Source organism: Diadema antillarum, unplaced genomic scaffold (assembly GCF_040938485.1).
Source record: "Diadema antillarum isolate AM-2024a unplaced genomic scaffold, OU_Dant_1.0 scf00000141, whole genome shotgun sequence".
Taxonomy (NCBI): domain Eukaryota; kingdom Metazoa; phylum Echinodermata; class Echinoidea; order Diadematoida; family Diadematidae; genus Diadema; species Diadema antillarum.
Genome location: NW_027271030.1, coordinates 1,497,803 through 1,524,864, shown reverse-complemented (window position 1 = coordinate 1,524,864; position 27,062 = coordinate 1,497,803). Strand labels below are relative to the sequence as shown.

Genomic DNA, 27,062 nt, shown 5'->3' with positions numbered 1-27,062 from the left:
ATGGAATCAATTATGACTGCTCCCCCGAAACACCTGGTGAGTATGAATTCCATGTTATATCACTCAAAAAAGAACATCTTAATTCTTGATCTCAGTCCAAACAACACGCTATTGGTATTGGTCCCTAATTCATTATGATCTTGTCTTGATTTGCGTTGTGACTTACACTTGCATTTTATCCAGAGTTTGTACTACGAGTTTGAGAGTCAAACTAGTGTTATGTAAAGTTGATTTTGTGTGTCTTTTTTTAATTTCTAGCCAGTTATACTGCATTTTTTCTTTCTTTGCTTTGATACCTAGCTCTGTTTAAATTGTATTTTATGCCAAACAATCTTCCCTAGTTTTTCCACCTCATCATCCCGCAACACAAGCTCACACATCTGTTAATAGGGCCTACCTTGCAATCTTATGTATAATTCATGGTGGCTTTAATCTTTCACCTCCATCTTAAATCGTCGTTTTCCTCCTACTCTGGTTCAAATGAGAGAGCCCTCAACTGAAAAAAAAAATAAAAAACTTTTTCCGACTCTACTAGTAATCTTTATGTGTTTGGTTGTTGTTTTTTTTTTTGGTAGTATTGTCACTCCTGAATAACTCTTGCATGTACTTCATCTCTGACCAGAAAGACTTGTTTGAATGTTATTACATAACCTTTGTTATTTGCCATTGCTATGTGAGATTATGTACTTTTCTATTCTTTTTTAACTTCTGATTGATTTTTTTTCTTTTCATTTTTTATTTCACTTCCAGTCTCCAAGACACCTCGCCATGTATGAAATGTCACGGCGAGAACTCCTGGAACAATACATACACCAGAATGGCCATGAAGAGAGTGATCATCCAGACAAACCAAGGAGAATGAGTGTGGATCCAGCCAGCGATGAGGAACTGGATCGTGAGGAGGCGGTTACCAAGGAGAGAGAAGAAGATGAGCGGAGGCGGGTGATGGAAGAGCAGAGGCGCATCATCGAGGAGCAGCGTCGCATCGTGGAGGAGCAGAGGAGGAGGCTGGTGGAAGAGCAGCAGAGGCAGCTGATGGAGGAGGAAGATGAGGAGCGGAGACTTCTCATGGAGGAGCACCGGAGACGTCTCATGAGGGAAGAGAGGGAAGGCATCCACGACAAGAACCGTAGGGAGGAGGAGGAGGAGGAGGAGGAGGAGGAGGGTAACGAGGAGGAGATGCAGACGCGAGATGAGGAACTGCGTGTCAGACGCGATGCAGCCCAAGCCCACATCGACCTCAACATGATGCGTGCGAACTCACATCTGAAGGAGATCATCAACAAGAACCGGCGATTCAGCTCCCCTCCCGGTCCCACCGAAGACCTGTCTCCGCGACACACTAATGGTAGCATCCATGACAGCGACAGCGAGTCTTACCTCACACATCGTGCAGCGCACGGTGGCAGCCCAGACCTTCCTCACTCATTTGTGAAAGCCTCGCACCCCCTCATCAAGAATGAGGAAATCCTTGAAAAGACGGACATTGACATCGGCTTGAAGGATGACCTCAAAACCACCAGCATGGATGACCGGGATGGAGAGAAACCACAGACAGAGTGGTCATTTGAAGAACAGTTCAAACAGGTACCAGATGTTACCATCCCTTCATGGCTATTTAACAGATCTTAAAAATAATGTGCAACACGGGTCATAAAGCCATGTGCATATCGTCGGGTGAGAATGAAAAGGGTGTAAATTGCCACTAAACCCATTTTGTTTGAGGCAACTTAATGCCCTTCTCATTCTCAGCTGACAATTTAATGACACTTGAAATGTGAAAAAAAAGTATAAAGTCAACATTTTTATGATAACCTTGTGACTGTTGTAAGTTCGATGAAACCAAAGTCTAGCAGCTACAGTGTTGAATTGTCAGTGGAAGCTCATGTTAACCATTGACTGCTGTAACTGTAAAAGTTTTTGTGAATTGAGAGACTAAGGAAAAAGGATTTTCATCTTCAGAGATTCAGTGTGAGCAGCTGTTTAGATGTTGCTGTTTGTAAAGTCTCTTGATAAAATTTTCAGTCTATAGTCACTGCTTGTGCAGTGGAACCTCTTACAAAAATGTCAGACATTTAAAACGTTGACATTTGAGGGGGTAATTTTCCAGGTCCCAACTCTATATATTTCTGTGTTTTGCACCCTGATGTAGTCATAAACCTGATATGATGATGGTAATAATAAGGTTATGGTCATTTTTTTTTAGTTTTTGTCATTATGATTTCTCTTTTTTCAGCTCTTTGATTTCTTGTTGGTTGAACAGAACTACAAATTTGTACTGAGCGCTGAGGATTAAGTGATAGAATTACGAAATCGAGTCTAGTACTGGGGTTGGTAATAATTCAACTACCATTTGAATACTTGTGTCTTTAAATGTTTTCATGTGATTACATGTGGATATGATCCATTGACTTTTTATTTTCCTCATTTCCCCTCATTTTTCCAGCTGTATGAGCTATCAGCAGATCCTAAAAGAAAGGAGTTCTTGGACGATCTTTTTAGCTTCATGCAGAAGAGAGGTGAGTAACAGGTCTTCACTTGTTTCAAAGCTTGATTCAGCAATTCCTCTTCATCTTCACCAACATGTTGTAGTTTTCTTCCAAGTCAAGTAGAATTTTTTCTATTCTCTTTTCCCTTTGAGGGATACCTAAATTGGTCAAATGCTGATGTTAATAATACAGAACGGTATTGTTACAATTGTAGCACTACCCAGTAATCGTACATCTCAGTATAGTATCATACATGTTTTTTCCTTATTTTGTTAGTTTGTCACGAAGTACAGGTGTAGCTACATTCTAAAGTACATACTACTCATGGCCATCATGTTCTAGTGTGAGATTAGAGACAGCTGATGTAACTGGATCTCACCAATAGAATTCACACAAAATCATGCAATGCTAGTAACAGCTACATTGTAGGTATTAGGTAAATGAGATGGTCCCCCATTAGACTTTTTTTATCACCCGATATGAAAAAAAAAAAAAAAACTTTATTGTATTTGCATCCAGAATTCTAAGCATTCAGGGGCTTTTCTACGAATTTTGTATTGTTTGGCAATCAGAGATATGCTGGTTATGATATACCTATCAAATTAAGTGACATGGTAACATACTTATGAAACTGCAACATCTGTTTGACCAACACCCAGAGTTAGGTATTAATTGGCATTGACAACTCTTCTGAGTGCAAAATCAGATTAATTATGCAAATTTTGACTCTGAGAGGGGGACTACTTATCAGATTTAGCTCGGGCCAGAGGGGACTGAAAATTTATCTATTGATTCAGCATGGCTTTTGATTTCAGTCAGTCCCATCTTGGTTCTCTGGATGGCAAATTAATGACATGATGTCAGCGTGCATCAGATCAATACCAATTAGATGGATATGCTACTCTCTCATGAATGCTGCACAATCTGTCGCTGGAAATCGGAATGGAAGTGTTGGTATCTGCAGGTGGTATAATAGCAATCTGATTCAAATCCAACCTGGGCAGCTTCCATACTTTTACCAGAAATGCATACAGAGTTTGCTTTGATGAGCAGGTTAATGCAGAGCATTGCAAGTGAAGTATTAGTGATAATCAAGCACCATAAGGAAAACAAAAAAACAGTACTGATAAACAAAACAGAAACAGACCAAACATGATATGTCTTAACAGGAGACATGGTAGCAAATGAGAGCAAAATACTTCTGTTAGTGAGAAGCTTTGTACAGCATATGTACTTAAAACAAATTGAGAATTTGGTACTACTATTGTAGTTATCTAAGATGAAAGATAAGTGTGAAGCACTGCCATGTTGAGGGTTTTTTTTTTCCATTTCCAATCATATCAAAAGGAAAAAAAAAACTTAGTACCACCTCATTTTATTATCTTGTTGAGCTGTTGGTTGGTCATCGGAAACTTCTGATTAGCATCGCCCATTGTAAGATTTTGTTCTTCTTTCATGTTCATGTGAAAGAATTGATCCTGAAACCCAGGATTTGTGGAAAGATCAAATTCACTTTTAATGCATCATCACAAATGGATTGCTTACCCAAATTTTGTCAATTTTGTTCATACAATGAAGAATGACCACCTTTCTATAAACTCATGAACTCTGAAGTAAATTCAGCATGAAACTTTGATAGCCAGCTACTGAAATTGCTGATTGCATTTGAAGCATTGGGCTAATTATAAAAGTGCCAATCAAACTTTTATCTTCACTGACAAAGCAAAGTAACAGAGAATTTTCACAATACATTGATTTTGATATTGTATGATGTCCCATCTTGAGCGGTATTTTGCCTACTGATTTTTTTTTCTTTTTTTTTTTTGTTGGGGGGGGGGGTTGCATCTAGGGTTTGGCAAAGAGGGTCATGCTCAGTATCTGGAAAATGGATGACAACAATGTTCTCTCAATATCATTGTAGTCATATTTGAGAGAGAGAGGAGATATTTGAAGCACTTGCTGATGTAGATCCCCCACAACATTGTTGGATTGAGTGTATAACTTGCCCTGGGATTGGTATCAAATCAAACATTTTGACCTTCATTGCACAGATTTTCTTGAGAAAAGTGGAACTGGGGTTGTTCTTTTTCTGTGTGCTTGTGTGTGTGTGTGTGTGTGTGTGTGTGTCTGTGTTATTTGTTTGTGCATGTGTAATGTGCTGTATCTAAAGGTTCAGCTCATTAACTTGCTTTCTGATGAACATTAGGAAAACAGACAATTTCACCACACAATGTTTACATCAAATATTGCTTTGTTTTTATAGCATTCAGACAATAAACCTCAGTACAGTAACCATATTACATCAGTGGGTTGTGTTCATGGGAACTTTGTATGTAAAAGTCTGTAGTAGAAACTTTAGTTAAATGTCAGGTAGGTTTAATCATGTAATGCATAAAAAGCAGGAGTGTTTATGGTTGTTAATATTAATTACCTTTCCACATTTAAGTATGTTGTAATAGTGTGTACATAGTTGTTTGTTTTTTATCTTCTTTTGTTCTTCTCTGAAGTTGCTGTTTCTTTTAAGATGCAGGTTCAGTAAGAATCAAAAGGCTTCATTTCAGTGGAATAGTAATTACTCGGCCTAATTGCTAAAATAGAATCTGGCTTGGATGCTGAGAGCATAACTGTAATGGAATATATAATTTGAAAGTTGAGGTTGTTGTAATAGTGCTGTTATGGCTTGATGTTCATGGACATGAAGACAAAAGAAGGAATTAATTACCAATCAGTGCTGTCAAACCCCCTGTTGGTCCTCTTAATTAGAAATAAATTGATTTCACTGGAAAAAAAGCCAGCACTATCTTAGAGTGGCATCTCGGATGAAAAGAAATGGATCAAAGACGAGTTTGATCCAATGTAAATGAGGGTGAGACAAGACGCTAAGTGGTGCTCCATGGTCCACGATAACACCAAGAGCAAACACTGATATCATCAAATTATTAGCTGCAAGCATCAAGCATTTTGTGTCAATGTAACTTGTAAGAGAGCTGTTTGACAAAATGTGTAAAATTAAAAAGTGAAATGTTAGTCAGCATTGGAGTTACCATCATGGGTACTATTCTAGTGTATAATACCATGAATAAGTGATTATTTTTCCCACTTTCACTGAGTGATTGATGGGAATTTACGGCAGTTTGCTCCATTTTGTTGTGAAGGAACATGATGATCTCCAAGAACAATGGAAGATAGTTTTACAGGCGCGTGCTAGGTCAGTACATGTAACAATCAATATCAATGCTAGAGCAACAAAAGGGTCTAGACTGCATACAGTCTTTGGCCTTGTGTTCATGGATGAATTCAAGGGTTTTTTAAACCTTCTGCATTGGAAGGTAGTTTCCTTCCTTTTAGAAAATCAAGTACAAGTCTAATGCTTAGTTTTGATTAGCAAGTAGAGGGCTCGACACTTACATTGTACATCTCTCTGTGGTTGCCTATTCTGGCCACTATCAAAATATTTGCATTTGAAATTTTGGTGGCCCAAAATTGAAATGTATCAACCCGACATAAAAGGTAACATAACAGTTCATTTCTTTTTTTTAGTTTAAGTTGCTCAGTGGGGCCACCAAAAGATAGCCTTTTTGGAAATTTGGTGCCCCGACATCAGTTTTTCGTGGCCCCAGGCCACTGGGCCACCGCTAATTTTGGGCCCTGAAATATACACTTTGACTGGATGTTTTAGATTGACAATGAATTATGACTTTTCACACAGTGATGAATAATTTTTGGTGTTGAGTAAGAAAAGTGTTAAGAAAATGAAATGTCATTGATATAGGTGTGATAATAATTGTCCAATATTTTGACATTTCATTCTACAGTTAATCTCTGAATACATTAAAACAGTAGTCCTGAAGATTTTGATCCCAGAAGGATCAAATACAATAATTTGTCTGTTTTTTCTGCATCCTACAGTGAGGGATTGCAGCAGACCAGCTTAGCATGTAAGATTCTTCAAACTTGAGGGCATCTTTCACTCTTAATACAGAATTGTAGATGGGGTGCTTCAGTGCTTGTCACATTGGATTTTCTAGTGTGCATGAAATGGGAAAAGGAACACGATTATCCCAAGAGTTTTTAAGGATTCATACAATCGTTTCCGCCCGGGCTTTTGTGGGTAAAAAGAATATGCAGAACCCTTATTTGACAGTAAATCAACTCCCTCGATCCTTTGCTTCCCATTCACCGATGTAAGATTTCATGTACTACAGTCGAGTAGAGAGATACACCAACAAAAGATGTAAATTTATCCCTGTTATCTACAAATTATAGTGGGTAAAGTGTATGGAAGCGCGTTCAATGCAGAGTTGGAAGCACTGCAAAAAGGGGGTTATTTGGAGGCATTTAACTGGTTAGGTTTGACTTAATATTATTCTGGAGAGGAGGAAGACTTCAAAGCAGATCTATGTCATCTTAATTGCACACCCCAAGAAAGGTCTGTTGTTGTACAGGGTAAAACTGGGGCAGCCTTATTCCCAGTTGCCTTTCTAATGAACATATTCAAGTCTTGTGTTTCCATTTTCACTCTAATACATCAGAAATCTATTTTCATTTATCTGAATGATCACCAATGATCACTCTGTTTTCAAAGGCTGTCATTTGTGTACAAAAAGACCTTGTATGTTACAACACCAAGGTTCTGTAGTCTTCCTCTATTTTGATAACTTGTGTAGGAGTATGTTAAACACAACAGTGTAGCTGTAACAGCTTTTCAACATAATTCTGATCACATTTGAAACAGAACATGTTCTTTGATATCAAAACTATGAAGCTATCACATGCTAACCTATATCCACCTTTATTCTCAGACAAGTATCCACTGGGATTTAAAAGGGAGACATGTTTCATGTATGTGCTCCAAATTGTCACTCATTTGAAAGCAGAGTTCAATTTTGTATTCACATTTTGATAGACATCTAGTATAAAATTTATGATAGAAATAAAACAGCATATATAACTTTAAACAATTTTATATAAGTTACCCTTTAATCGTAACTTTTGCTGTCAGTTTGCAAGCTTCTAACTCTAACTGACTGGAGACGAGCAAGGTTGCGCACTCTAATTGTGGCTGCTTAATGCTGCATAGAAAGAGACATCTTGGAACATGCTGCTGTCCTCCGCTATCTTGTAATACTGACCAAAGTGGTTGGCTCTATTTGCTGTTGAGATGTTGGCAGCTTGAGTGAATGTGGCACCTGTAAACAGGTACAGGGTGAAATACATCTAAGAGAAACTTTTTTTTCCCTCCTCCAGTATCAACTGGATGCTAAGCCGGCCAAATTAAGCTTTACCGCAAATTTTTCCTTCTAAGTATCCCCTGTCTTCTACCCATCCAGTGTTAAATCTAAAAGCTAATATGATGATGCCGTCCCAATAGCGCTACTGAAAATTCCTGTTTGTTTGAGTCACCGTGACAGTGGGTGTGTGAAAGGGAATCACACATTCCTCTTCCCCCTTGAGGGTGTTTGATCCATCCAAAATTCGAGCTTGATTGTTCGGGCCCACTCCGTGTATTATCTCACCTAGCTGGTAGAATCGGCATCCCAAGTTTGCGCGGAAGGAGCTCCATTGAAAAAAACACGAACTACACCAGCAGTAATCCTCTACTTTCTTCTTTTTTTTTTTCATTCCCCAAGTGGACGTATTTGTCACAATGGTTGGTGTTTAATCAAGGATTCATCCAGCTTCCCAATCTGAAGAAAGAGGTTTAATCTCCGGTACTATCATCCGGCAAATTTATTCTGCCATTGAGCAGTGGTAGCCACTGGTGGGCCTCTTAAGTTCTTCTTGCCACTGTATCGAGCTGGAATCAAAAGAGCTGTTTACTTCCCTTTGGCTTGTCCCATTTACCCACGTTTCTGGAGGGAAGTGGGCCACTCTTTCAATTGTCCAAAAAAAAAAAAGAAACACAAATCACCGCCCAAGAGCTTGTGGTGGAGATGGACAACACAAAACAGAAGGAATTACTTTTCTGGGAACGAAGAGATGTTGTTGAATAATAGCTGGTCTTTGATTGGTAGGAAATACCTTGAGTCAGTTTGTGCAGTGGAAAAAGGGAACACTTTCACAAAACATCACAGAATCAAATTGTATGATAAAAGGAAATCAATAGGATGGCATGTTGGTTGATGTGTGTTGGCTGGGAAAGAGGCTGGCACTCTCAGCTGAGGTGCTGCCCGATGAAAAGGTCGTCATCATTCTCAAAGAATGCACCTCTTAGGCTGCATTTGTGTGGTTTATGATAACTATGCAAAAGGAGCAGTGACCACAGACTGTTCCATTATTCCAGCATAATGGCAATTAATGACTCAGTTCTCTTCTTCAACATTTGTCAGTCATTCACCCAGCTCAATTAATTACATCAATTGGGAGAACTGGGAGCATAAAGCCTGAAAATGACTGCAGTTGTGGGGGTAAATTGAAAGTGGGAATGGTTTCACAGAAGAAAGAGGAATTGTTGTCAGTCAGTGATCTCACCAAAAATAAGATAATGCAGTCTAAAAAAGCCATTTGATTTCTTGAAGATTCTGAGAACCTCAAATGTTTTTCTTCTTGTTTTGAGGAATACACTAAAAGCACCTGCACACTGAGTGCCCTGTGTGTGGTACCTTGTGGTCACCACACAAATGGGTAATACTGAAGTGCTTTACTATCATTCAGTTGTCATTGGTATATCCACAGGCCATTTAGTAGCTGTCCACAGAATAGCAATGATATGATTAAAGGTATATTATGTCATATATTACTATCGAAAAAAGACTTTTGGTCGCATTACTCCCAAAATGTCAAACTGCGGAAGATCTTGATAATATGTAAAAATCTTGCACTTCCCCCATACCATGCATGGGTTGTAATAATATTTTACTCTTGTTTCCATGTTGTTGTTGTTGTTAGTTTTTTCAGTTGCCCCTCCTCTGAATAAGAAAGTGACGTACCGTATATGTGGGAAAGAACACTTGGACTTAAGATGTTCACACAGAGTAGCTGGCATTAGTGGAGGCATCATTATAAAAGCACATTATATACTGTGGTTATCGATCCCATCTTCCTACCTCTTACGGCCAAATTTAGCAGTGAATCCCATCCAGAATCAATACGCATCAATGGAGGACCATTTTGATCCCCTCTTATCACTCGCTTGGCCATCCCGCCCGGATGCATTGAACTTGTCAGTAGTCCAGTGCGGCTGAATAGATAATTGATTCCATTCCAGCCAATTCAAAGCTGTAGAGGATTCCTCATTAATCCCTACTGATGGGAAACTAACAGTTGCCCGCTTTACCTTTTTTTCCCTCCATCTTCCCCTTCGCGTAATCCTTTTGAATAAAAAAAGTGCTGTACTACTTCTCCTAATCCCCCCTGAATCCTTCTTTGAATCTATAGATCCCTAGTAAGGACTTTCCCAGATATAAAGGAGGAATGAAAGGGAGATGCCCGTGTCATTGAACCCTGTAGAGCTAATGTCATTAGGGACCTGCTGACTAACTGAAGGGGGCAACTTTCAATTGGTGTTAGCATGTGAATTAAAACGAAAAATCAATGCAAGGTATTCAATTTTCAGCAGTCTTTCTGAAGCTTTAAAACCAATAACTTTGTCTTCTGTTGATAACCCAGCCCAGTTTGGTCCTCCCCTCCCCCCCTCTCCAAAGTCAAATTCAAAGGCACATTAAAATAATCCTCAACTTTGTTCCTTAATCTATGCCTGAGACCCCTCCCCCCCCCCCCCCCCCCCCCCATCCAAATCAACAATCAAGTAGACAGCTGTACACTGTATCAGGACTTATATATTTCAAATTCATTAATCAGACTTCCAGAGTATCCTTGACAGCAGTACAAAAAGAAAGATGTTTTTGAAAAGGGGAGAACATCACTACAGTAATTCATGCTAATTCATATCATTATTTTATTTTTATTCTCTTATTTTTGTGTTTTGCAGCCAAGATACCCTTTAACGTAGATACTGGCACCTTGTTAATTTTGCAAAGGGGGCACTCTTCATTCTTCCATGAAGCAGCGAGTCATGTCAATGTGATGTAAATGCAGGTTTGTGTGATTAGTATTTCACAAACAACAGGTGTATACTTTAATCACCGTTCTCTCAGGGATATGTGCACCAGTTATGTCCAAGGCTGACAACAAGAGGAGTGCACTTTTCTGTCTGCGAACAACAACAAAAGCATTATGAATCCATAGTTCATATGTCATTGAACAAGTCTCTTTGATTCTCTGTTTGATCTTATTTTCTTTTAACGATCATTTAGTGGGACGTTTCTGGAGAGCATTCTGTTGAGATGTGTTATTCCAGAAAAGACAAAACATCTCCTGGCACTGGTTCTGCAGATAAAAAGTACATGTAGTTGAAGGACTGCAGTAATTACAGTTCTCTTCTTTAATCAACTGCTTTTTTTTTTCTCTCTCTCTCTTTTTTTTCTTACCTTTCTTTTGTCTGCTTCACCTGAGATGGCTGAATTGAAGAAGGGTTCTAAAGTGGCTTCTCTGGAGATCAAAGATCATTAACTAGCAAATCCTCCCCTGGGATAGAGGTGGTTTGGTGATTTAGGCGGGAGGAAAGAGGAGATTACGGGGCCCCAGTTAAACTTGATATCCTCTGATGAAAACCATTAAGTGGAAGTTGCAAAATATGATTATGACACAGGTGTTTTTTGAGAAGTGTTGATTAGTTGTCATTTATAGGCCACGCAAGCTCTGTCTTTTTTAAGATTTGATTAGTCAGATCAAGTGGATTTTTGAGCGCTGCTCTTTCTTGCTAGATATGAAATGTTTCAAGAGGGTAGTTATTATATTCATTTTTTAAAATGAAATAGCAAAATGGGCCCATTTTTCAATAGATTTTCAGGAGTAGACTTAATTCTAGCACAAAAGAAATAAAATATTTTAATTACGAAGCACATCTTTGCACACGGCAGAATATGTACAAGGTTTACATTCAAACCAATTAATGTCTTTTACTTGTCCCTGGATTATACCTCAGAGTGAGATAAAGCAATACCTTTTACAAGAAAGACAAGTTGCAGAAAAAATGCACTCGTCAAATTTAGTTCAACGTGTATAATGAATACTGTATACGCTATATATTTCGCGGGGGTTTTATTTTCGCGAATTTCGCGAGTCGGGAGCTATTCGCGAAATTAACAACACGCGAAAATATTACCTTCCAAAATGAATCCCTTGCCTTGATGATACGAACATTTCAGTACTAAACTACTAGTATACCATGTCATGGCTTACCGAACAGACCATACTGGCTAAGCTTGTTTACGCACGTCCACATCTACTTACGAATACTGTAGAGAGCAAATCCATTATCGCAAGGGGACCACTCGTCAGAAATCTAGGGGACCATGCACTCGTCAGAAATCTAGCGCGATGGACTTAACCACTTCAAAAATATTGAATTCTAACTTACTAGTTCGCAGAGTTTGCAAGTCTTTTTCATGCAGTGTATAACTAGTATCATTCTTATTTGCTAGTAAGTTGAACATTCACACTTTCTTTGCCACTTGATATTTTCTCTGGTCCCCCAATCGCGAATTTAACCACTCGCGAAAATGTGTGACAGCGGCAATTCGCGAAAATTTATGTACGCGAAAATTATAGCGTATACAGTAGATACTACTGACTGTAACTTGAACTATCACCGAGAAAGAGATAGAGTCAGTTAAGTCTTACTTCAGTGTTGTGGAAGTTGCTACCAGGGGGACTTGTTGTCACTTTTATATCCATGGGGAATCAATTTCAAAGTAATGAAGAGGGCTAATAGGGAACATATTTGTGGATCTAGAAAGTAATTGTCATACTACCCAGATCCACTGGAGGTGCCATGTTTACACCGCTTCCTGCCTGTGTGTCTGCCCAGGGCTGTGAAGACTTATTCCCACCATTACAGTGCCACGCCTATTGGCATGGTTTTGATTAATTCTCCCTTATGTTGAGAGGACGGCGGCTATTTGTCATCGTTGCGCTAATTCGTGCCCTCTCCCAAGTTCTGATCAGATGATTGGACGTAGGGTCCTTACCGGATTAATCCTCCGCAAACTGGTGAATGCCTGCCATGAATTGTGCCTAAAATTGAATTACACGCCAGACTAAAGTCTTGATTCCCGATGATGGGCAGGTCGCACTCAATGATATACGGAAATCTCCGGGAGATGACCTGCACTTTGATTCTGAGGCAGCTTTCGAGAGTGAGAAATCCTTTCTGACTGCAACACAGACTTTGTCAACTAATTTTTCAATTTTTCATTGTCAGTTTATCCTTCATGGCAAGGCACTGGCAGTTTTAAGTGAAATTCTTATTTTCTCCGTATTGTTTACACCCTTTGTGAAAATGTTCAGATTAATTTTTATACTTACCTGACTTATAGAAATAGAATCTCTTTCATCTGAAACTTTGTATGTAATTTACAGTCTTCAGAAGGAACAGAAAGACAGACATGAAGAGGTGGGTACATCATGCTCTTCTCAAAGGCAATTAGTATCTCTTCCCTCTAGTGTAGAAATCATCGAGCAAGACATCCCTAGATACCAAACAGTGGATCACCCCCACATTATTATTGTTTGTCTCCCTAAATAAAAGGGGGAGGGGGGTACAATCTCCCTCCATGATGAGGGACAGTTTCCTTACACATGTGGTCGGCCAAGATAAGACATGAGATGTTCCTGCGCTCATAGGCTTTATCGGAAGCTGGAGAGGTTATTGCGATGAAAACATGCTATTGATACAGTGCTGGGGTCTATTAAGAGAACCAGGCTTTCTTACCTGTACACCTCTGCCTCCTCTGAGTATTTCTTCCAAACTTATCAGTGCATCACGAAGTTGCTTGCGTGGAGTAAGGTAAGATCATCCTCTTAACACCCCTCTCAGATGACAAACGCCCCAATCTGATATAAGCATCTCAATCTCCAAGTGCTTGTTGGTTCATGGGATTTGGATAAAATTTCTAGCGCAAGGCACAAAAAAGCAACAACAGCAACAACAAGAGAGAAGAAGCAGCAATAGTTATCAAATACCAATAAAAAAAACAAACAAAAACAAACAAACAAATGGACCTGCATCGTTTACAAGCTGAACATAGGTAGCAATCTGAGACAATGGCTTGCAGAGAAGACAACAATGAGGTTAGATCAATTTTTGAAGCTTGTATCAAAAACCAAAGGTTGAAGAGGATGAGGTCACTGAAAAGAATCACTATTTCTAGGTTGTGGGGAACAAGAAACGATTGTTACGGAATACTGAAGTTTAGCAATATGAGTCTCTCTTTTCCATAGTAAGAGTTTTTACAGTAAATGGCATTATCTATATTGTGTTTATTTCTTGTTTTAGTAAAAGCATTCTTAAAACTGAATCAGACAAAACGGTGAAAGTGACAACCTGCAGTTAAAAGTTTTTGCTGCCTTCAGAGTTTGTGGGAAATTGCTTGCCCTACTGCACCAAAGTGATCACATTAGTACTGTCATTGTACCATTAAAATCTGTTCTGCATTTGAGCTAGGTAAACCAGTTGTGATTTATCACATGTACACTCTACATCGCAGAAAATATAATGTACCATTATATCATTTTTAGAATCAATTTTCCTTTAATTAGGAAGGCCTCTACCGAGCAAAAATTTGATTCCCCAATCTGCACTCGATGCAACTCTGAACCTCTTAGAAATAGTATTCTTCAGCATGCAAACTGAACCTTTTATTATTTGCATGGCAAGTTAAGTACTATGTTTGTCATTGTGCATTGTGTGGTCTCCATTAGAGATTTGTATTTCTCAGGGGTATAGTCATCGTACACGTTTGCAAGATTGAAATAAGATGCATTTGGAAAGAAAACCCCTGAAGCTCATGTCCATCGATATTGTCTTTTTTTAGGGTGAGACAGGATTAAATTCATCCTTGGTTGATTAGAAACCATGGGAAAACATAAACCATGAATTGTCGCCCGGGAATAAAGAACAAGGAAGGTAAATATTCATTCCACATTTCAACAGGTATGAAATGATAAATATCTGTAGCCCCCTTCTCTTTCTCTGCCCAAAGCTTGCTGTGGAGAGATGTGGGTTATCGGAAAGCCTCCATTAATGGGAAGTACGCACAGGTTAGGTCGATGACAAGCAGACATTGATACCATAGCCCAAAAAAGGCAGTTGTCAAAATGTTGGAGTTATTTGATTTCAAGATCATGGCAAGCTTGGCTGCAAAGATTGCGGTCCATTCCGAGCGTGGCGAGTTCAATGATTACAGTGGAGGCTACCGCGTTGTTTCCGATCATCCTTTAGGGTTAGCGGAGTAAGGCGATTGTAGGCTAAGATCGGACTCTGGTCCACCTGATAGTGGGCTGGGACTTAAGTGAGAGTTTTGCCCCTTTCTCAATTCTCCTTTCAAAATACTACATCATATTCTCCCATTAGCTTGTATACATAATTTGTGTATGTGTGTGTGTGTGTGTGTGTGTGTGTGTGTGTGTTCTGATACCTGTATGGTATAAATCCAGATTTAGTAGCAAGATACAATAGACTTTCCCCCTGATATTTTGGAACTGTTCTCAAAGATCATCAAGTTTTATTGGTGTATACCTCTCCCTCATCCTGTACTATGCAAATAGTATTTTGCAATCAAAGTTCTGAGACACTTCTGAAGATCGTGACTATCATTTTTTAAAAGTATTATTATGATTTGAGATAACGTTAGCAAAAGTTATGAGAAAGTATGCTATTGATCAGTACAACATGTGTTTGACAAATTGTCATCAAAAGATTGTATTAAGTTAACAGCTAAAATGAATATCAAATTATCAAAAAGAGAAAACAACTTTTATTTGATTTTTTTTTCAAAGGGGGAATTTCTTCGCAAAGAATGTGATATGTTGCTGTGAAAAATGGAAATGAAGTGTGTTCATCTGTAACAAGTATGTGAAAGTAAAACCTCCAGAAGGACATCGGGAGTGTGAGCCAAGAATTGAACTCGTAGCTTTGATCCAATATTGGTTATGGTGGCCTTCATGTTGGGGCACAAGCTTGTTTACCAGAATTAGATAAACAATAAAATTGAAATCAATAGGAAAGTCTGACGCTCCGTGGTGGGGCGCAACAAAGGCACATGAGAGATCAAATGAAAAATGTCATTGTGGTTTGCGAGGATGGCACACACCTGACAGATGGAGGACTTGTTACCCATTGTGTGGGAACATATGTCCTGTGCGGCCAAAGAAAAGAGAGAGAGTGCGTATCGACAGGTTGGGACAATGGTCGAACAGGGTTAGCCATTAGAATTAAACCCAGGGAGGACAAAAGACTTACAAAGCACAGAACTCTCTCACACTGCCGGCAAGGATTGTAACGCACTCTCTCCAGCTCCTACTTTTCCCCCCATCAATTTTTTATCGACGTACACCATTGTCTTGGGGTTTTGATCCTTCCCGATTCAGTGGGCAGGATTTAGTCGCTTGTCAATAACGGGACAAGGGAGGATAAAGCCCCGCAAGGCAAAGGATTTCTTTCTTTGATATATCAGTGTGTGTTTATGTGTTCGACCTAACCTCATCAGCAGGTTGATGGTGAAAAAATGTGGTGGATCTATATAATGTTTGTAGAGAAGATGATACCAATGATGTTGATGAAAATTGATGATGTTGATAACACTGGTAGTTACACCGTTAAAGATAGTCCTTGGGCATCCTGGCAAAAATACATCACTCAGTGTGAAAAAAAAGACCATGTTCTCTGCTAATTACTGTCTCCTCTGGTTTTCATGCCGAATTAATCACCCCCGACCAGAGAAATCAATATCTTGCAAATGCCTGGCAAGTTGTCGCCGACATTCCTCTTCCATTTCTGGGCCAATCCTAACAAAGGAGCCGACGCATGTGCGGGAATTCAGTGAAGTCACACAAGAGAAGAAAAAGAAGCGGCGAAAACTCCGCTGGCTTTGTCTCGCTGAGCTAAGTGGCCACGCATTATATCGAAGATGCACAATTAGCCCAGCTTCCTGTATCAATGCAAATGAATTAGGCCTTTGATATACAATTTCCACCTCCCGTATTTGAGACAATAACCTCCTTTTATACGGCTTTTCCTGCCATTGCATGGAGGTGATTAGATTTGCTGCGTGTTTTCCTAAACCCATATTTTCAGCATCCTCACAGCATGGGATCTTGTTACACCTCGAGCTAGTCGTGCAATTTGTAGCACTCATCGAGAGCTAGCACTTAATCCTCAGCCTAGTGTTTACCACCGCTCTAATGAAGATTGGATTTGTAAATTATGCACCATTCTTATCTTGTCATCGCAATGCATACCTCCGTATGTGGGCTATAATTGAGATGCTTAATTGAAACAAGATGTGGCTTTTTATATTTGTGGACACGCTTTTAGTGGGTCTAATTGTCAAAGCCTTGGAATTACAGACAGAAATTAAAGTGAAAACAAAATGATCTTCAAAATTGAACGAATGACACCCTTGTGTGGTATGATTAGGTTACCCTAGACATTCGTGGCTTGATAATTTATGATGTTATCGATACAAAGTCATTTCTTAGTGGTTACCAGTGGTCAGAGTTTGTCAGATGAAGGATGTATGATATTACTTCATTATTTTGACTCTTTTAATTTTATTTTCTCAGGGCAGGGGACAGGTTTCTAGTTGTTCACCTACACTGCAGAGTAGAAGCTATCAAAACACAAAAGTAGATCAATGCTTTGAGGCTTTCTGCCAGTCTCAAGTGTGGATGTTTTCAGAAAGATTCTGAAAGACCTGGGAAAACAGAAACCACAAAATCTCTCAGGGTTTCTTTTCTACTCACTGTTCTTGAAGCAGAAAGAAAATATTACAGAAAGAATTATCTTCATGATTTTTAAAAGATTCTCAGATTATGTAAAAAATATGCTTCTATGAAATCTATTTTCTCTCTTGGAAAACCATGCAAACAAGATTGATAAGGAGTACATATTTCCACAAATCTGAATCCCATGAAATTAATATTACTGTTGAAATGTGTCTACACTAACAGTAGTTCAACATTGATGACTGGAGAGTGTACCATCACAGTGTTTGAGTTATTGTTGCATGGCTGTCACCCTCTTAGGGGCGGATCCAGGAATTCCATAAAGAGGGAAAATTAAAGGGGGTGCGTGCAACCCCCCCCCCCCAAAAAAAAAAAGAAGATTTCTCTTATTATTTCTTGTTTGTAACAAAAAATAAGGGGACGCCAGTGCGCCCTCCTCTGGATCTGCCACTGCTTCTACTAGTCATTTTCAAAAGGTTATTCTCATCTTCGTTGCTTGTCTTGATGCCTGAACTGCAGGGACGCCAGTGAACAGGATTCCTATCATGGCCAAACAGGTGCTGGACCTGTATGAGCTGTACAACCTGGTGGTGGCTAAAGGGGGACTGGTAGAAGTGATTAACAAGAAGCAGTGGAGGGAGATCACTAAGGGGCTCAACCTCCCTGCCTCCATCACCAGTGCAGCCTTCACTCTCAGGACACAGTGAGTTCATCCCTCATCTCATTCTCATCACTGACAAGTTTAAAGGTCAAGTTCACTGTTATAAACATGTGGATTGAGTGAATGCAGCAATATTAGTAGAACATACAGTTGTTTCAGCAAGAGTTTGAGGAAAATCGGGCAATTTGTTCAAAAGTTATTAATTTTTGAAGTTTCTGCTCAGTCACTGCTGGATGAGAAGACCACTACAGCTTGTGATGTCACATGCGTAGAACGATATAAAGAAAATATAAAGAAAATTCAACATATTTTCACTTTTCTCGCATTATGAAAGAACACTTGACTTGCCTCTTTCAGAAGGCAAGGGAGAACATTATTGCCCTAATATGTCAGTGACAAGTCAAGGAAATGTGTAATTTTTTCCAAAAATTAAATTTTGTGAAATTCTCTTTATATTTTAGTTATATTGTTCTATGCATGTGACATACACTGTAGTAGTCATCTCATCCAGCAGTGATTGCGCAGAAACTTCAAAAATTAATAACTTTTTAATGGACTGTCCAATTTTTATCAAACTTTCACTGATATGTTCTAGTGATATTACGGCATTCACTCAGTCCACATGTATGTGAAGATGGACTTGTTCTTTAACTTCATGTATATGTGGATTGAGTGAATGCAGCAATACCATTATAGAGCACATCAGTGAAAGTTTGAGGAAAGTTTGAGGAAAGTTTGAGACTACTACAGAAACTACTACTAGAAAAACAAAAGAGAATTCCACAAACTCACTTTTTAAGTAATCGTTCCCTCTACTTTTTACCAACATGTGTTAATGGGAATATATGCTCATTTATTATGTGAGAAATTTGAATTCATATTGAATTTTCTTTATGTTTTCTTTATACCGTTCTATGCATGAGACATCACAAACTGTAGTATTCTTCTCATCCAATGATGGTGGCATTGAAACTTCAAAAATTCATAACTTCTGAAGGGATTGACTGATTCTCCTCAAACTTTCACTGATGTGTTCTGCTGATATCGCTGCAATCACTCAATCCATTTCTATATGATGGTGAACCTGTCCTTAAAATGGAAGATGGAAAGAATGAAGGAAAGCAAAACCTGGAAAAAAATTAACATGAACCAACAAGGCTGTGCCTTCTTTCAAACAATCTGAATTCTTCATTTTCAACTTTGACGATACATCTATAGACCTGTAGTCATTCATTACTGTGTCAGGTATCAGGTACTAACACTACAGAAACCCACTGGTTGGCAAAGGGTAATAAATTGCACACTTTGAAATTCTCATGCACTTGTGACAGTCCAGTATCCTCACCATGCTCTTAAAAAAGAATAATAATAAAAATAAAAAATAAACATGTAACTAAATATAACTAAATATAAATGGATATCTATCCCTCAAGGGTATGTGGCTATTATATTTGCAAATGTGGGCTGACAGGAAACAATGAAACATTTTATTTCTTTGGCAGAGATCTTTTTGAACACTACAGACAAAGTCACCTTGAAGTCTTGCGCATAGAAACTCTCAAACATGGATACGTAGGTCTTATGTCCACAGTCACTTTGAGTCAAATCAAATTTCATATGTCATTTCAAGTTGAGAAATAAGTCACTTTGGTATAGCAAATAAAAAAAAAGATTCTCACATTTGCTTGATATTAGTCTGCAATTATTGAATGAGTAAAGTGTTCTATTTTCCATTAACCCTGGGGTAGATCTCATGGCAAATTGGATTGAGTAATAGCTGTGCTGTATTTAATGTTACATGTTTAGAATTGTATCATCACAACAATAGTGGTCTACTTCATCAGGTCTGCTGATGTCTTCAATTTTGTTGTCTTTATTCATTTACAATATTGAAAGAACTTAGAACAATCAAGGAAAAGAAGGTGATTGAAGTAATTTTAGGAGCAGGACATATAACTCCGTAATTTGTGATCTAGGAACTGTGTCTGACTCAAAGTTTTAAAGAGGGATTTATTTTGACATTGTGGGGGCTGTGTTGTAACATACAGCTGTACCAGTATTTTTTATGAAGAGATATTTATGAGGGCAGTTCCTCGAAACTGTAATGAGATCCCAGAATGCTGTGCAATGTGGCAAACGAAACGACTGAGGCATTGATAGAGCCCTAAAAATGGTATATTAGATTTAGCATGGTAATTCATAAATGGTTCCGGAAGAAATTAATGACGTGCAAGCACTTCAAGCAAAAAGTGTAGTGATACATGAGACAAAGTCAGTTGGAAGATGGCATACTTATTTTATATGTGAATATCAAAAAGGAGAAGTGTGTGTCTGTATGAAAGTCGAAGTCAAATTCTTTGTGGGAACTTTGTATCCACTGGAGTGACATGGGAATGGAAGGATAGTCCTGGCTGGACATACAAGATTTGAAAGCTGTCAGGCCATAGCTCTGATATATAGGTTCTTGTGGTTGAAATGTATCTTTCACTGTTGTCCACAGAGACAGACCTTGAAGTTCGGACACCTGTAAACAAAGTGGAGCAGCATGAACTCCATTGCTTTGTCATACCAAAGATACTGGAGCAGAGAAGGAGAACTTTTTTAGGAAGTAGTAGGTGCATTTGATTAGGATTAATTCATCTGCAAAATACACCTCATTTGGAGTCTGGACATGCTCTCTTTGGAATTAGCGGGACTATTTTGTTTTTGGTATAGATTCAGCAACACCTGACATTTTTTTTTTTCATTATAAAAGTCATAGTCTTCGTGTAGGACCTGAGCAGAGTTAGAACTTAAAAAGAAATAAAAGAAACCTAGTTCAAATTTCAAGACTGAAGTGAAACAAGTTTTGTTCACTTAGACATGAAAGATGAAAGACATAAAATCTTTTATGCATTTTTAACATTTTTTTTCTTTATAGATGTACATGTATAATGTCAGTGAAGAATCATGTACAGATTTGAGACTGGTGTTACAAATCAACCTGTTCCTTACTTGATTGTTCAACCCAACAGACTTTGTATGGACTCACCAATTTCTGTTAGACGACAAATTAAGCGTAGTTTAGGATATTCAGACTTGCCTTAGAAAACTATGAAAAGCATTGTTACTTTTTGATATATTTCTTCCACTGTTACCAAAGTTAACACTTCCTACATTGATGCCACCTTTTGAAGAATCAGATATGAATTTTTAAAGCTGAAATGATACTGATTTGAAGATTTTTCTTTATTCATTTCTTTGACTGATCTGTTAAAACTGGCACAGAATTCTCCTATCCAATCATTTCATGAAACTATAAAGAACAAGAGGCTTTAATGATGAGGAAATAGTTACAGTGGGTCTCGAAGTAAATGGATAGCGGCATATAAAACTTGCAAAACTCAAGAATAGGGACAGTTTACTCCCATTACTATGCATAAAGGTGGCAGCTAATTAGCAGTTCATCACATGGACTGATTCACAATTTCTTAGTACCAGGTATCTGTATTAATAACTGCTTCATATGATTGTGTACAATTGCCTTTTTTTGTAAAATCAAAATTGAAAATGAAGTTTATTTGAAACAGTAAATATCATAGAGTAAATAATCATGAAATTGGAAAAATGTACAAAATACTCAATTTGTTTGACGATTTATCTGGTGGTTTAAAACTAGAGGGATTTTGCTTTGGATATGCTGTCAATGCAAAGTTGAGTATGATAGGAAGATTGGAACGATCCTTCTCATTGATAACATTATTGACAGAGTTATTGTGACCTTATTGCGACCCACATTTTTACCACCTGTGCCTGTGCTTTAAATAATGTTTGTGGTGTAGAAACAGCCCAGGTGTAACCGGGGGCTCTGCGTGTCTCGATGAGTGAGTGGCTCCACGGATCAGGCGGTGTTCGCAACTGTGGCAAACTGCTAAAAAGTTTTTTTAATCTCTCGAGGTATCTGTGTGCCCTTTAGGAAGAGAGAGTGAACGAGATCCCAGAGTCTCAACGAGGAGTATCAAATGAAAGATTACTGATAATGAACATAAGAAAGTTGATGCAGAAAGCTGGAGGGAAGGAGAGTGAGAGAGGAAAGGGGTTATAGTGCCATACCTGGTCAACTGAAGAATGTATTCTATGCAAGGAGAGATATTCTTCTTTCATACAAGAAGAAGAGATAGCAAAAATATAATTGTAGAAGATGAATTTTAAGACTTTTTCGGCCCACTCTTCGGGTATGAAAGTAGAAACAAAGAGGGAACATAAACAACACTATAACAGACTTGTGAATACAATTCTTGTAGATTATACATAATGATACAAGGATATGAGAGATTATAGTATATGGGAGTATGTACAAGTGTGAGTTAAATGAAAAGTGAAAACAAACAAAAGAACAAAAAGTAAAATAAAATAATGTATGTGATAATAAAACACCAAATTGTACACAACAAGAGCCTATATACGTAGACAATCTACATGTTAGTCTTTTACAAGCTAAACAAAGCAGGATACTAAATGTATTTCACCATCCTACCCCTATGAGTACTTGTAGGTCAAACTCTTTTTTTTAACCATCTGTGGCGCTTTGACAATTTTCTTTCTCCGAATTTTTAGAAAATTGCAACGTGATAAGGTGAGTAAATCTTGCTAATCTTCACCTGGGAGGTGCTTTAGTATCAAAAAAGTTCCATCATGAATGTGCAGAGCACTTGGAAACATTCTTTGACATAACTCTCTGAGGCACATAAAAATGTCTCCCTTTGAAAATATTATAAGAACGAATAAAAATGTCAGGTGAAATACATCACCTTTGTGAGAAGACAAACAAAGTGTGCTCTGCATATCACAATGTGATGTGTTTGCATTAAATTTTAAATACAGATGATTCATATGATCTACATGTCTCTTGCTAAATATAAAATAGATGACTAGAGAAGCTTTTAAAAGTAAACAGTCTGTTGAATGAAAGCAGTGTGGCATGTACGACAGTTACAAAACAGTGTGTGGGATTCAAGTATGAATGGCATTTCTGTTTATATTAGATGTGTGAGCAAGAATATTTTTCCTCCCATACTGGTTTGGAATAAGACTACATTAGTATAGTGAAAAGAGATATAGATGCAGAGTATACCAGCAAAAGCAAATTTAATTGGTGAAGGTTTTAGCAGATAGAAAGTCTGCTTTGGTGAAATTCACTCTAATCAATGTTGGATGAATTTCAGTTTCGTTTTTTACCCGTTGAGGATGAACTGATTCTGCTTTAACACACATTTCCCACAAACACCTGGCTGAATATACTCGCAACTAGTCTTCAACAGGTTAAGTAAAATGTATCACACCAAGCCAACTTTCTGCCTTCATGTATCCAACCACCACCGGACGAATTTTATAATTCAAGCTTCCTCTTCATGAGCCCAGTGATAGTGGGGGTGGGGAGGGGAGAGAATAATTATGATCTGTGGAAAATTACATTTCCAGGAGAATATACTTTTGTACTCTCTGAATACAGACTTTTCTCATAAATGTGTACAGGGTGTTTGGCCTAGACTGTGCATGCACTCACAGGCACTTTTGATTGGAGTTGACAGATGGTATTGTGGCATTTAGAATTACAATTTAGGTCTCATGACTTCTCAATGATTAGGGCATTTATCAAGGTCACTGTTTAAGGAATTGTGTTTATGTTTCCTACACATTTGAAGCATACTATTGAGTACTTTCATATACGACAAACTTTAATCATTATTGTTCTAGATATCTTGTTTTCTGTGTGCTGCTATGAACTGTTTGAACTCTTATATTCAGCCATGTGTAGGATTCTAAAGAAGCTGTTCTTTATAAGATTCTGAAGAACATGTTCTTAAAATCCAATTGATTTTGTACAAGTTCCATCAAGTTCTTCAAATGAAATGAATGAAATTAGAAAAAAAAATCTGGAAAATTCATCATGTACTCATATCATAAGATGCTTTGAATTGACCTATATTAGCATAGAATGTTTTGTAGTTTTGCTAACAGCATTTTAGTTAATTGATATCAATACCCAGAACCTTGATGCACAGCATACCTTCATAATGTTTTTGATTCCTGGAGCTAAGTTTGCATCGTGATTTGTAGCCATCAACTGCTACAGAATAATGGATGATTCATTGTTTCCTATGTCCCTGAAATAAAAGTGCCTAGGTGTTCCATGTTGGTTTTTCTTGGAAATCATAACCCTAACCTGCACACTATCGGCATGATGTATAGGTTTTAAATGTATCATGTTTGCCGTTTGTTCGCTTTTTATCAAACTCCTACCTGACAGCCGAACTTTGCATTATGCTTCAATGTCCTTTATTGTGTTTACCCTAACTTGATCTTGTATCCGCTTTTATATATTACCAGATACATGAAGTACCTGTACCCATATGAGTGTGAGAAGAAGAACCTCAGCTCTCCCTCCGAGCTTCAGTCTGCTATTGATGGTAACCGGCGGGAGGGGCGTCGCCCTTCCTACCACAGCCCACACATGCATTCCCGGCCCCCCTCACTGGCCTACCATGGGCTGGACCTTCACACCCCTACCGGCTCTCCTCCGCCTACCATGATTCCACATCCATCCAGAATTCCCACTCTTCCATCCAGGTTATCACCATCAACATCACCAGGTACAAAATGTATAAATCAACAGCAGCTATAAGAGTAATACTATAACAAACAGCAGTATTACACCAATGTGATATAATAACATTGTGTTCACAATTGTTGGAGGGTTTGCTTTAAAGGTAGGGGATACCTTTGACAGACCTCCCAAAATGCAGCAAAACATTAAATATGAACCTCAGGGGACTTGCTTAGGCCACTGCTTAGAAATTTGGAAGTCAACAGTTATCTAAAATTTGAATAATGCACAAAATTCAACTACTCAGTAGTTCTGTGAGTCAGCCACACTTAAGCCTTTTTGTTGCATTCTTCTGTATTTGTGATCTATAAACACAAATCTAAAAGTACAAGAGCTGATGTAATAACATATAGAGTGTGTGGTAAGAATGTATATATAGAAATGTTTGTAAGTGTTGATGAACTTTCTTCACAAAATATACATGATGGACACACATGCAGTACATGGGTCTGCAAAGGTAGCCTAGTAATGTACTGGAATTTACGGTGAGCCCCGAAAACAATTCAATTCAAAATCTAACCGTCAAAAAAATGTACTAAATGTTACCTTCCACTTTCAATACTTTATGGGAGTTTCTAAAATGATATTCTCTTCAACATACCACTGTATTTATACAACTCTTCATTTAAGGCATGCAAATGGGATTCCCTACCTTTAAGCTTTATCTTACTGGCAACTTTGTAATCATAAATCACTTGTGGTAAGAAAAATGCCAGTGCTTGTACCATGTACTCTAGGGGGAGGGCTCCAGTGCCCTTTAAGTGTAGCAGTTGATCTTTTAGGCTGTCTTTACCATTAGCAATGTGTTTGCAATGTCAGCATCACACAGGACCCCTTTTTGGAGAGTCCAGATGTTAAGCCCAATTCTGAATAGGGTCTGTCCTGGGGTGTATTCTTTCTGAGGGAAAGATCACTAGAAGTTATGGTAAAGTGAGGTATGTTTGTTTGATCTGTCATACAGATTGTCCCATTGTAGAAGAGATGATTAGACACACAAGAAAACAGACTGCAATCAAAATGACTGAAATAAATGGACAAAAGAAAGATGCTATCAGTGGCCATAGAATGAACAAGAGTGGTGTTTGATGGGTACATTTGTGTAGGTGAAATAGCATCACAAATTACATAATTAGTGGTTGTTTGGGACATTTTAAAGGCTCATTTTTCCAGGCTCTTGTCATTCACACAGAGAGAAACTCTATAGAGATTCATTCATCATTTCAATAACTGATGGAAAAAAAAGGTGATCATGGCCCTCTTGCCTTGTCCAGGCAAGTCTTGGTTTCAGAGTTCAGAAATTCCCTTTTAACCCATTGAGGATGAGTCAGAGTATACTCGGGCAAGTGTGTATGGGAAATGCGTGTTGTAGCAAAATCAGCCAGTCCTCAACGGGTTAAAAATATATTGTTCTTGTCCATTACAGGTGAGGATGATCACATCCCCCTCACCCTGCCCAGACAGGGAAGTCTCAGCCATGCAGCGATGCTGGCAGAGTTGGCAGAGAGGGGTGCAATCCCGCCCCCATCCAAGCGCTCCCTACTGGCAGAGGAGCACCATCAGCGCCTCCTTCATCTCCAGCAGCAGCACCTGCTTATGCCCACTGCCCACCTCAAAGTCAGCAGTGCGCGAGGTATGTTGGCTACCATACACACTGATACTCAGACACAGAAGACAATGTTTATCATTATTTGATCTGATATCTCTCACATATCATTGGCCTTTATATGCTAAAAGGGCCGTAAAGAATGACTTCCCTTGTTATGCCAAAAGGGCACTAAGAGTGTACAAAGTCTATAGTGTTACGGGCCTTTTTGCATAACAGTGGAAGTGGTTCAAGGCCCTTTTGGTATAAGACCGACGATATGTACATACACTGTACATTGTGTACACGTGCACACACATACACTACACATTGAGTATTTCTTATACATGATACTACAGTAGGCAATGAACATGGAGTTTCTCTCTCTCTCTAATACAGACAACACAAACACATAGTCGATGTACTCATGGCATTCAAAAGACGTCCAGGTGTTACATTGATGATGATGAATGTAATGCTAATGATAGATACTGACTTTTGTAGATCACTTTTCAGCCACATTGTACAGTCATGTGTTAATCACCTTACAGATGTATTTTTTCAACGATAAGAGATAAGAAGAAAAAACGAATACTAGCACTCCAAAGTTCTCCCTTTGTATAATGTATACACAAACATATGATATTATATGTATACATAATTATGAAATATAATATTGACTGCTTGTGACTATATTTCATATTTACTTTCTCTGAACCTATTCCAGCCCACCCCGAGTCTGGAATGCCTCTGTTTGAAGTGCGAGGTGACAACTCACTGGTAATGAGCATCGAGCTCAATGGGGTGTTCTACCAGGGCGTGCTGTACCCCAGGGGTGCACCGGGACACCCCTTGATTGGCATACCAATCCCACGGTCCAGTGCTTCTCCCAAGTAA

The 27,062-nt window shown here is 38.5% G+C and overlaps 1 protein-coding gene across 1 annotated transcript; it reads left to right on the top strand.

Annotated features, from left to right (window-relative positions):
• Positions 1–27,062, top strand: LOC139721327 (protein dead ringer homolog). The gene is made up of 7 exons (XM_071632647.1): positions 1–36; positions 751–1,587; positions 2,447–2,519; positions 17,796–17,979; positions 24,307–24,569; positions 26,007–26,213; positions 26,893–27,062. Exons 1-7 carry the CDS (start codon positions 1–3, stop codon positions 27,060–27,062), a joined length of 1,770 nt encoding a protein of 589 aa, XP_071488748.1.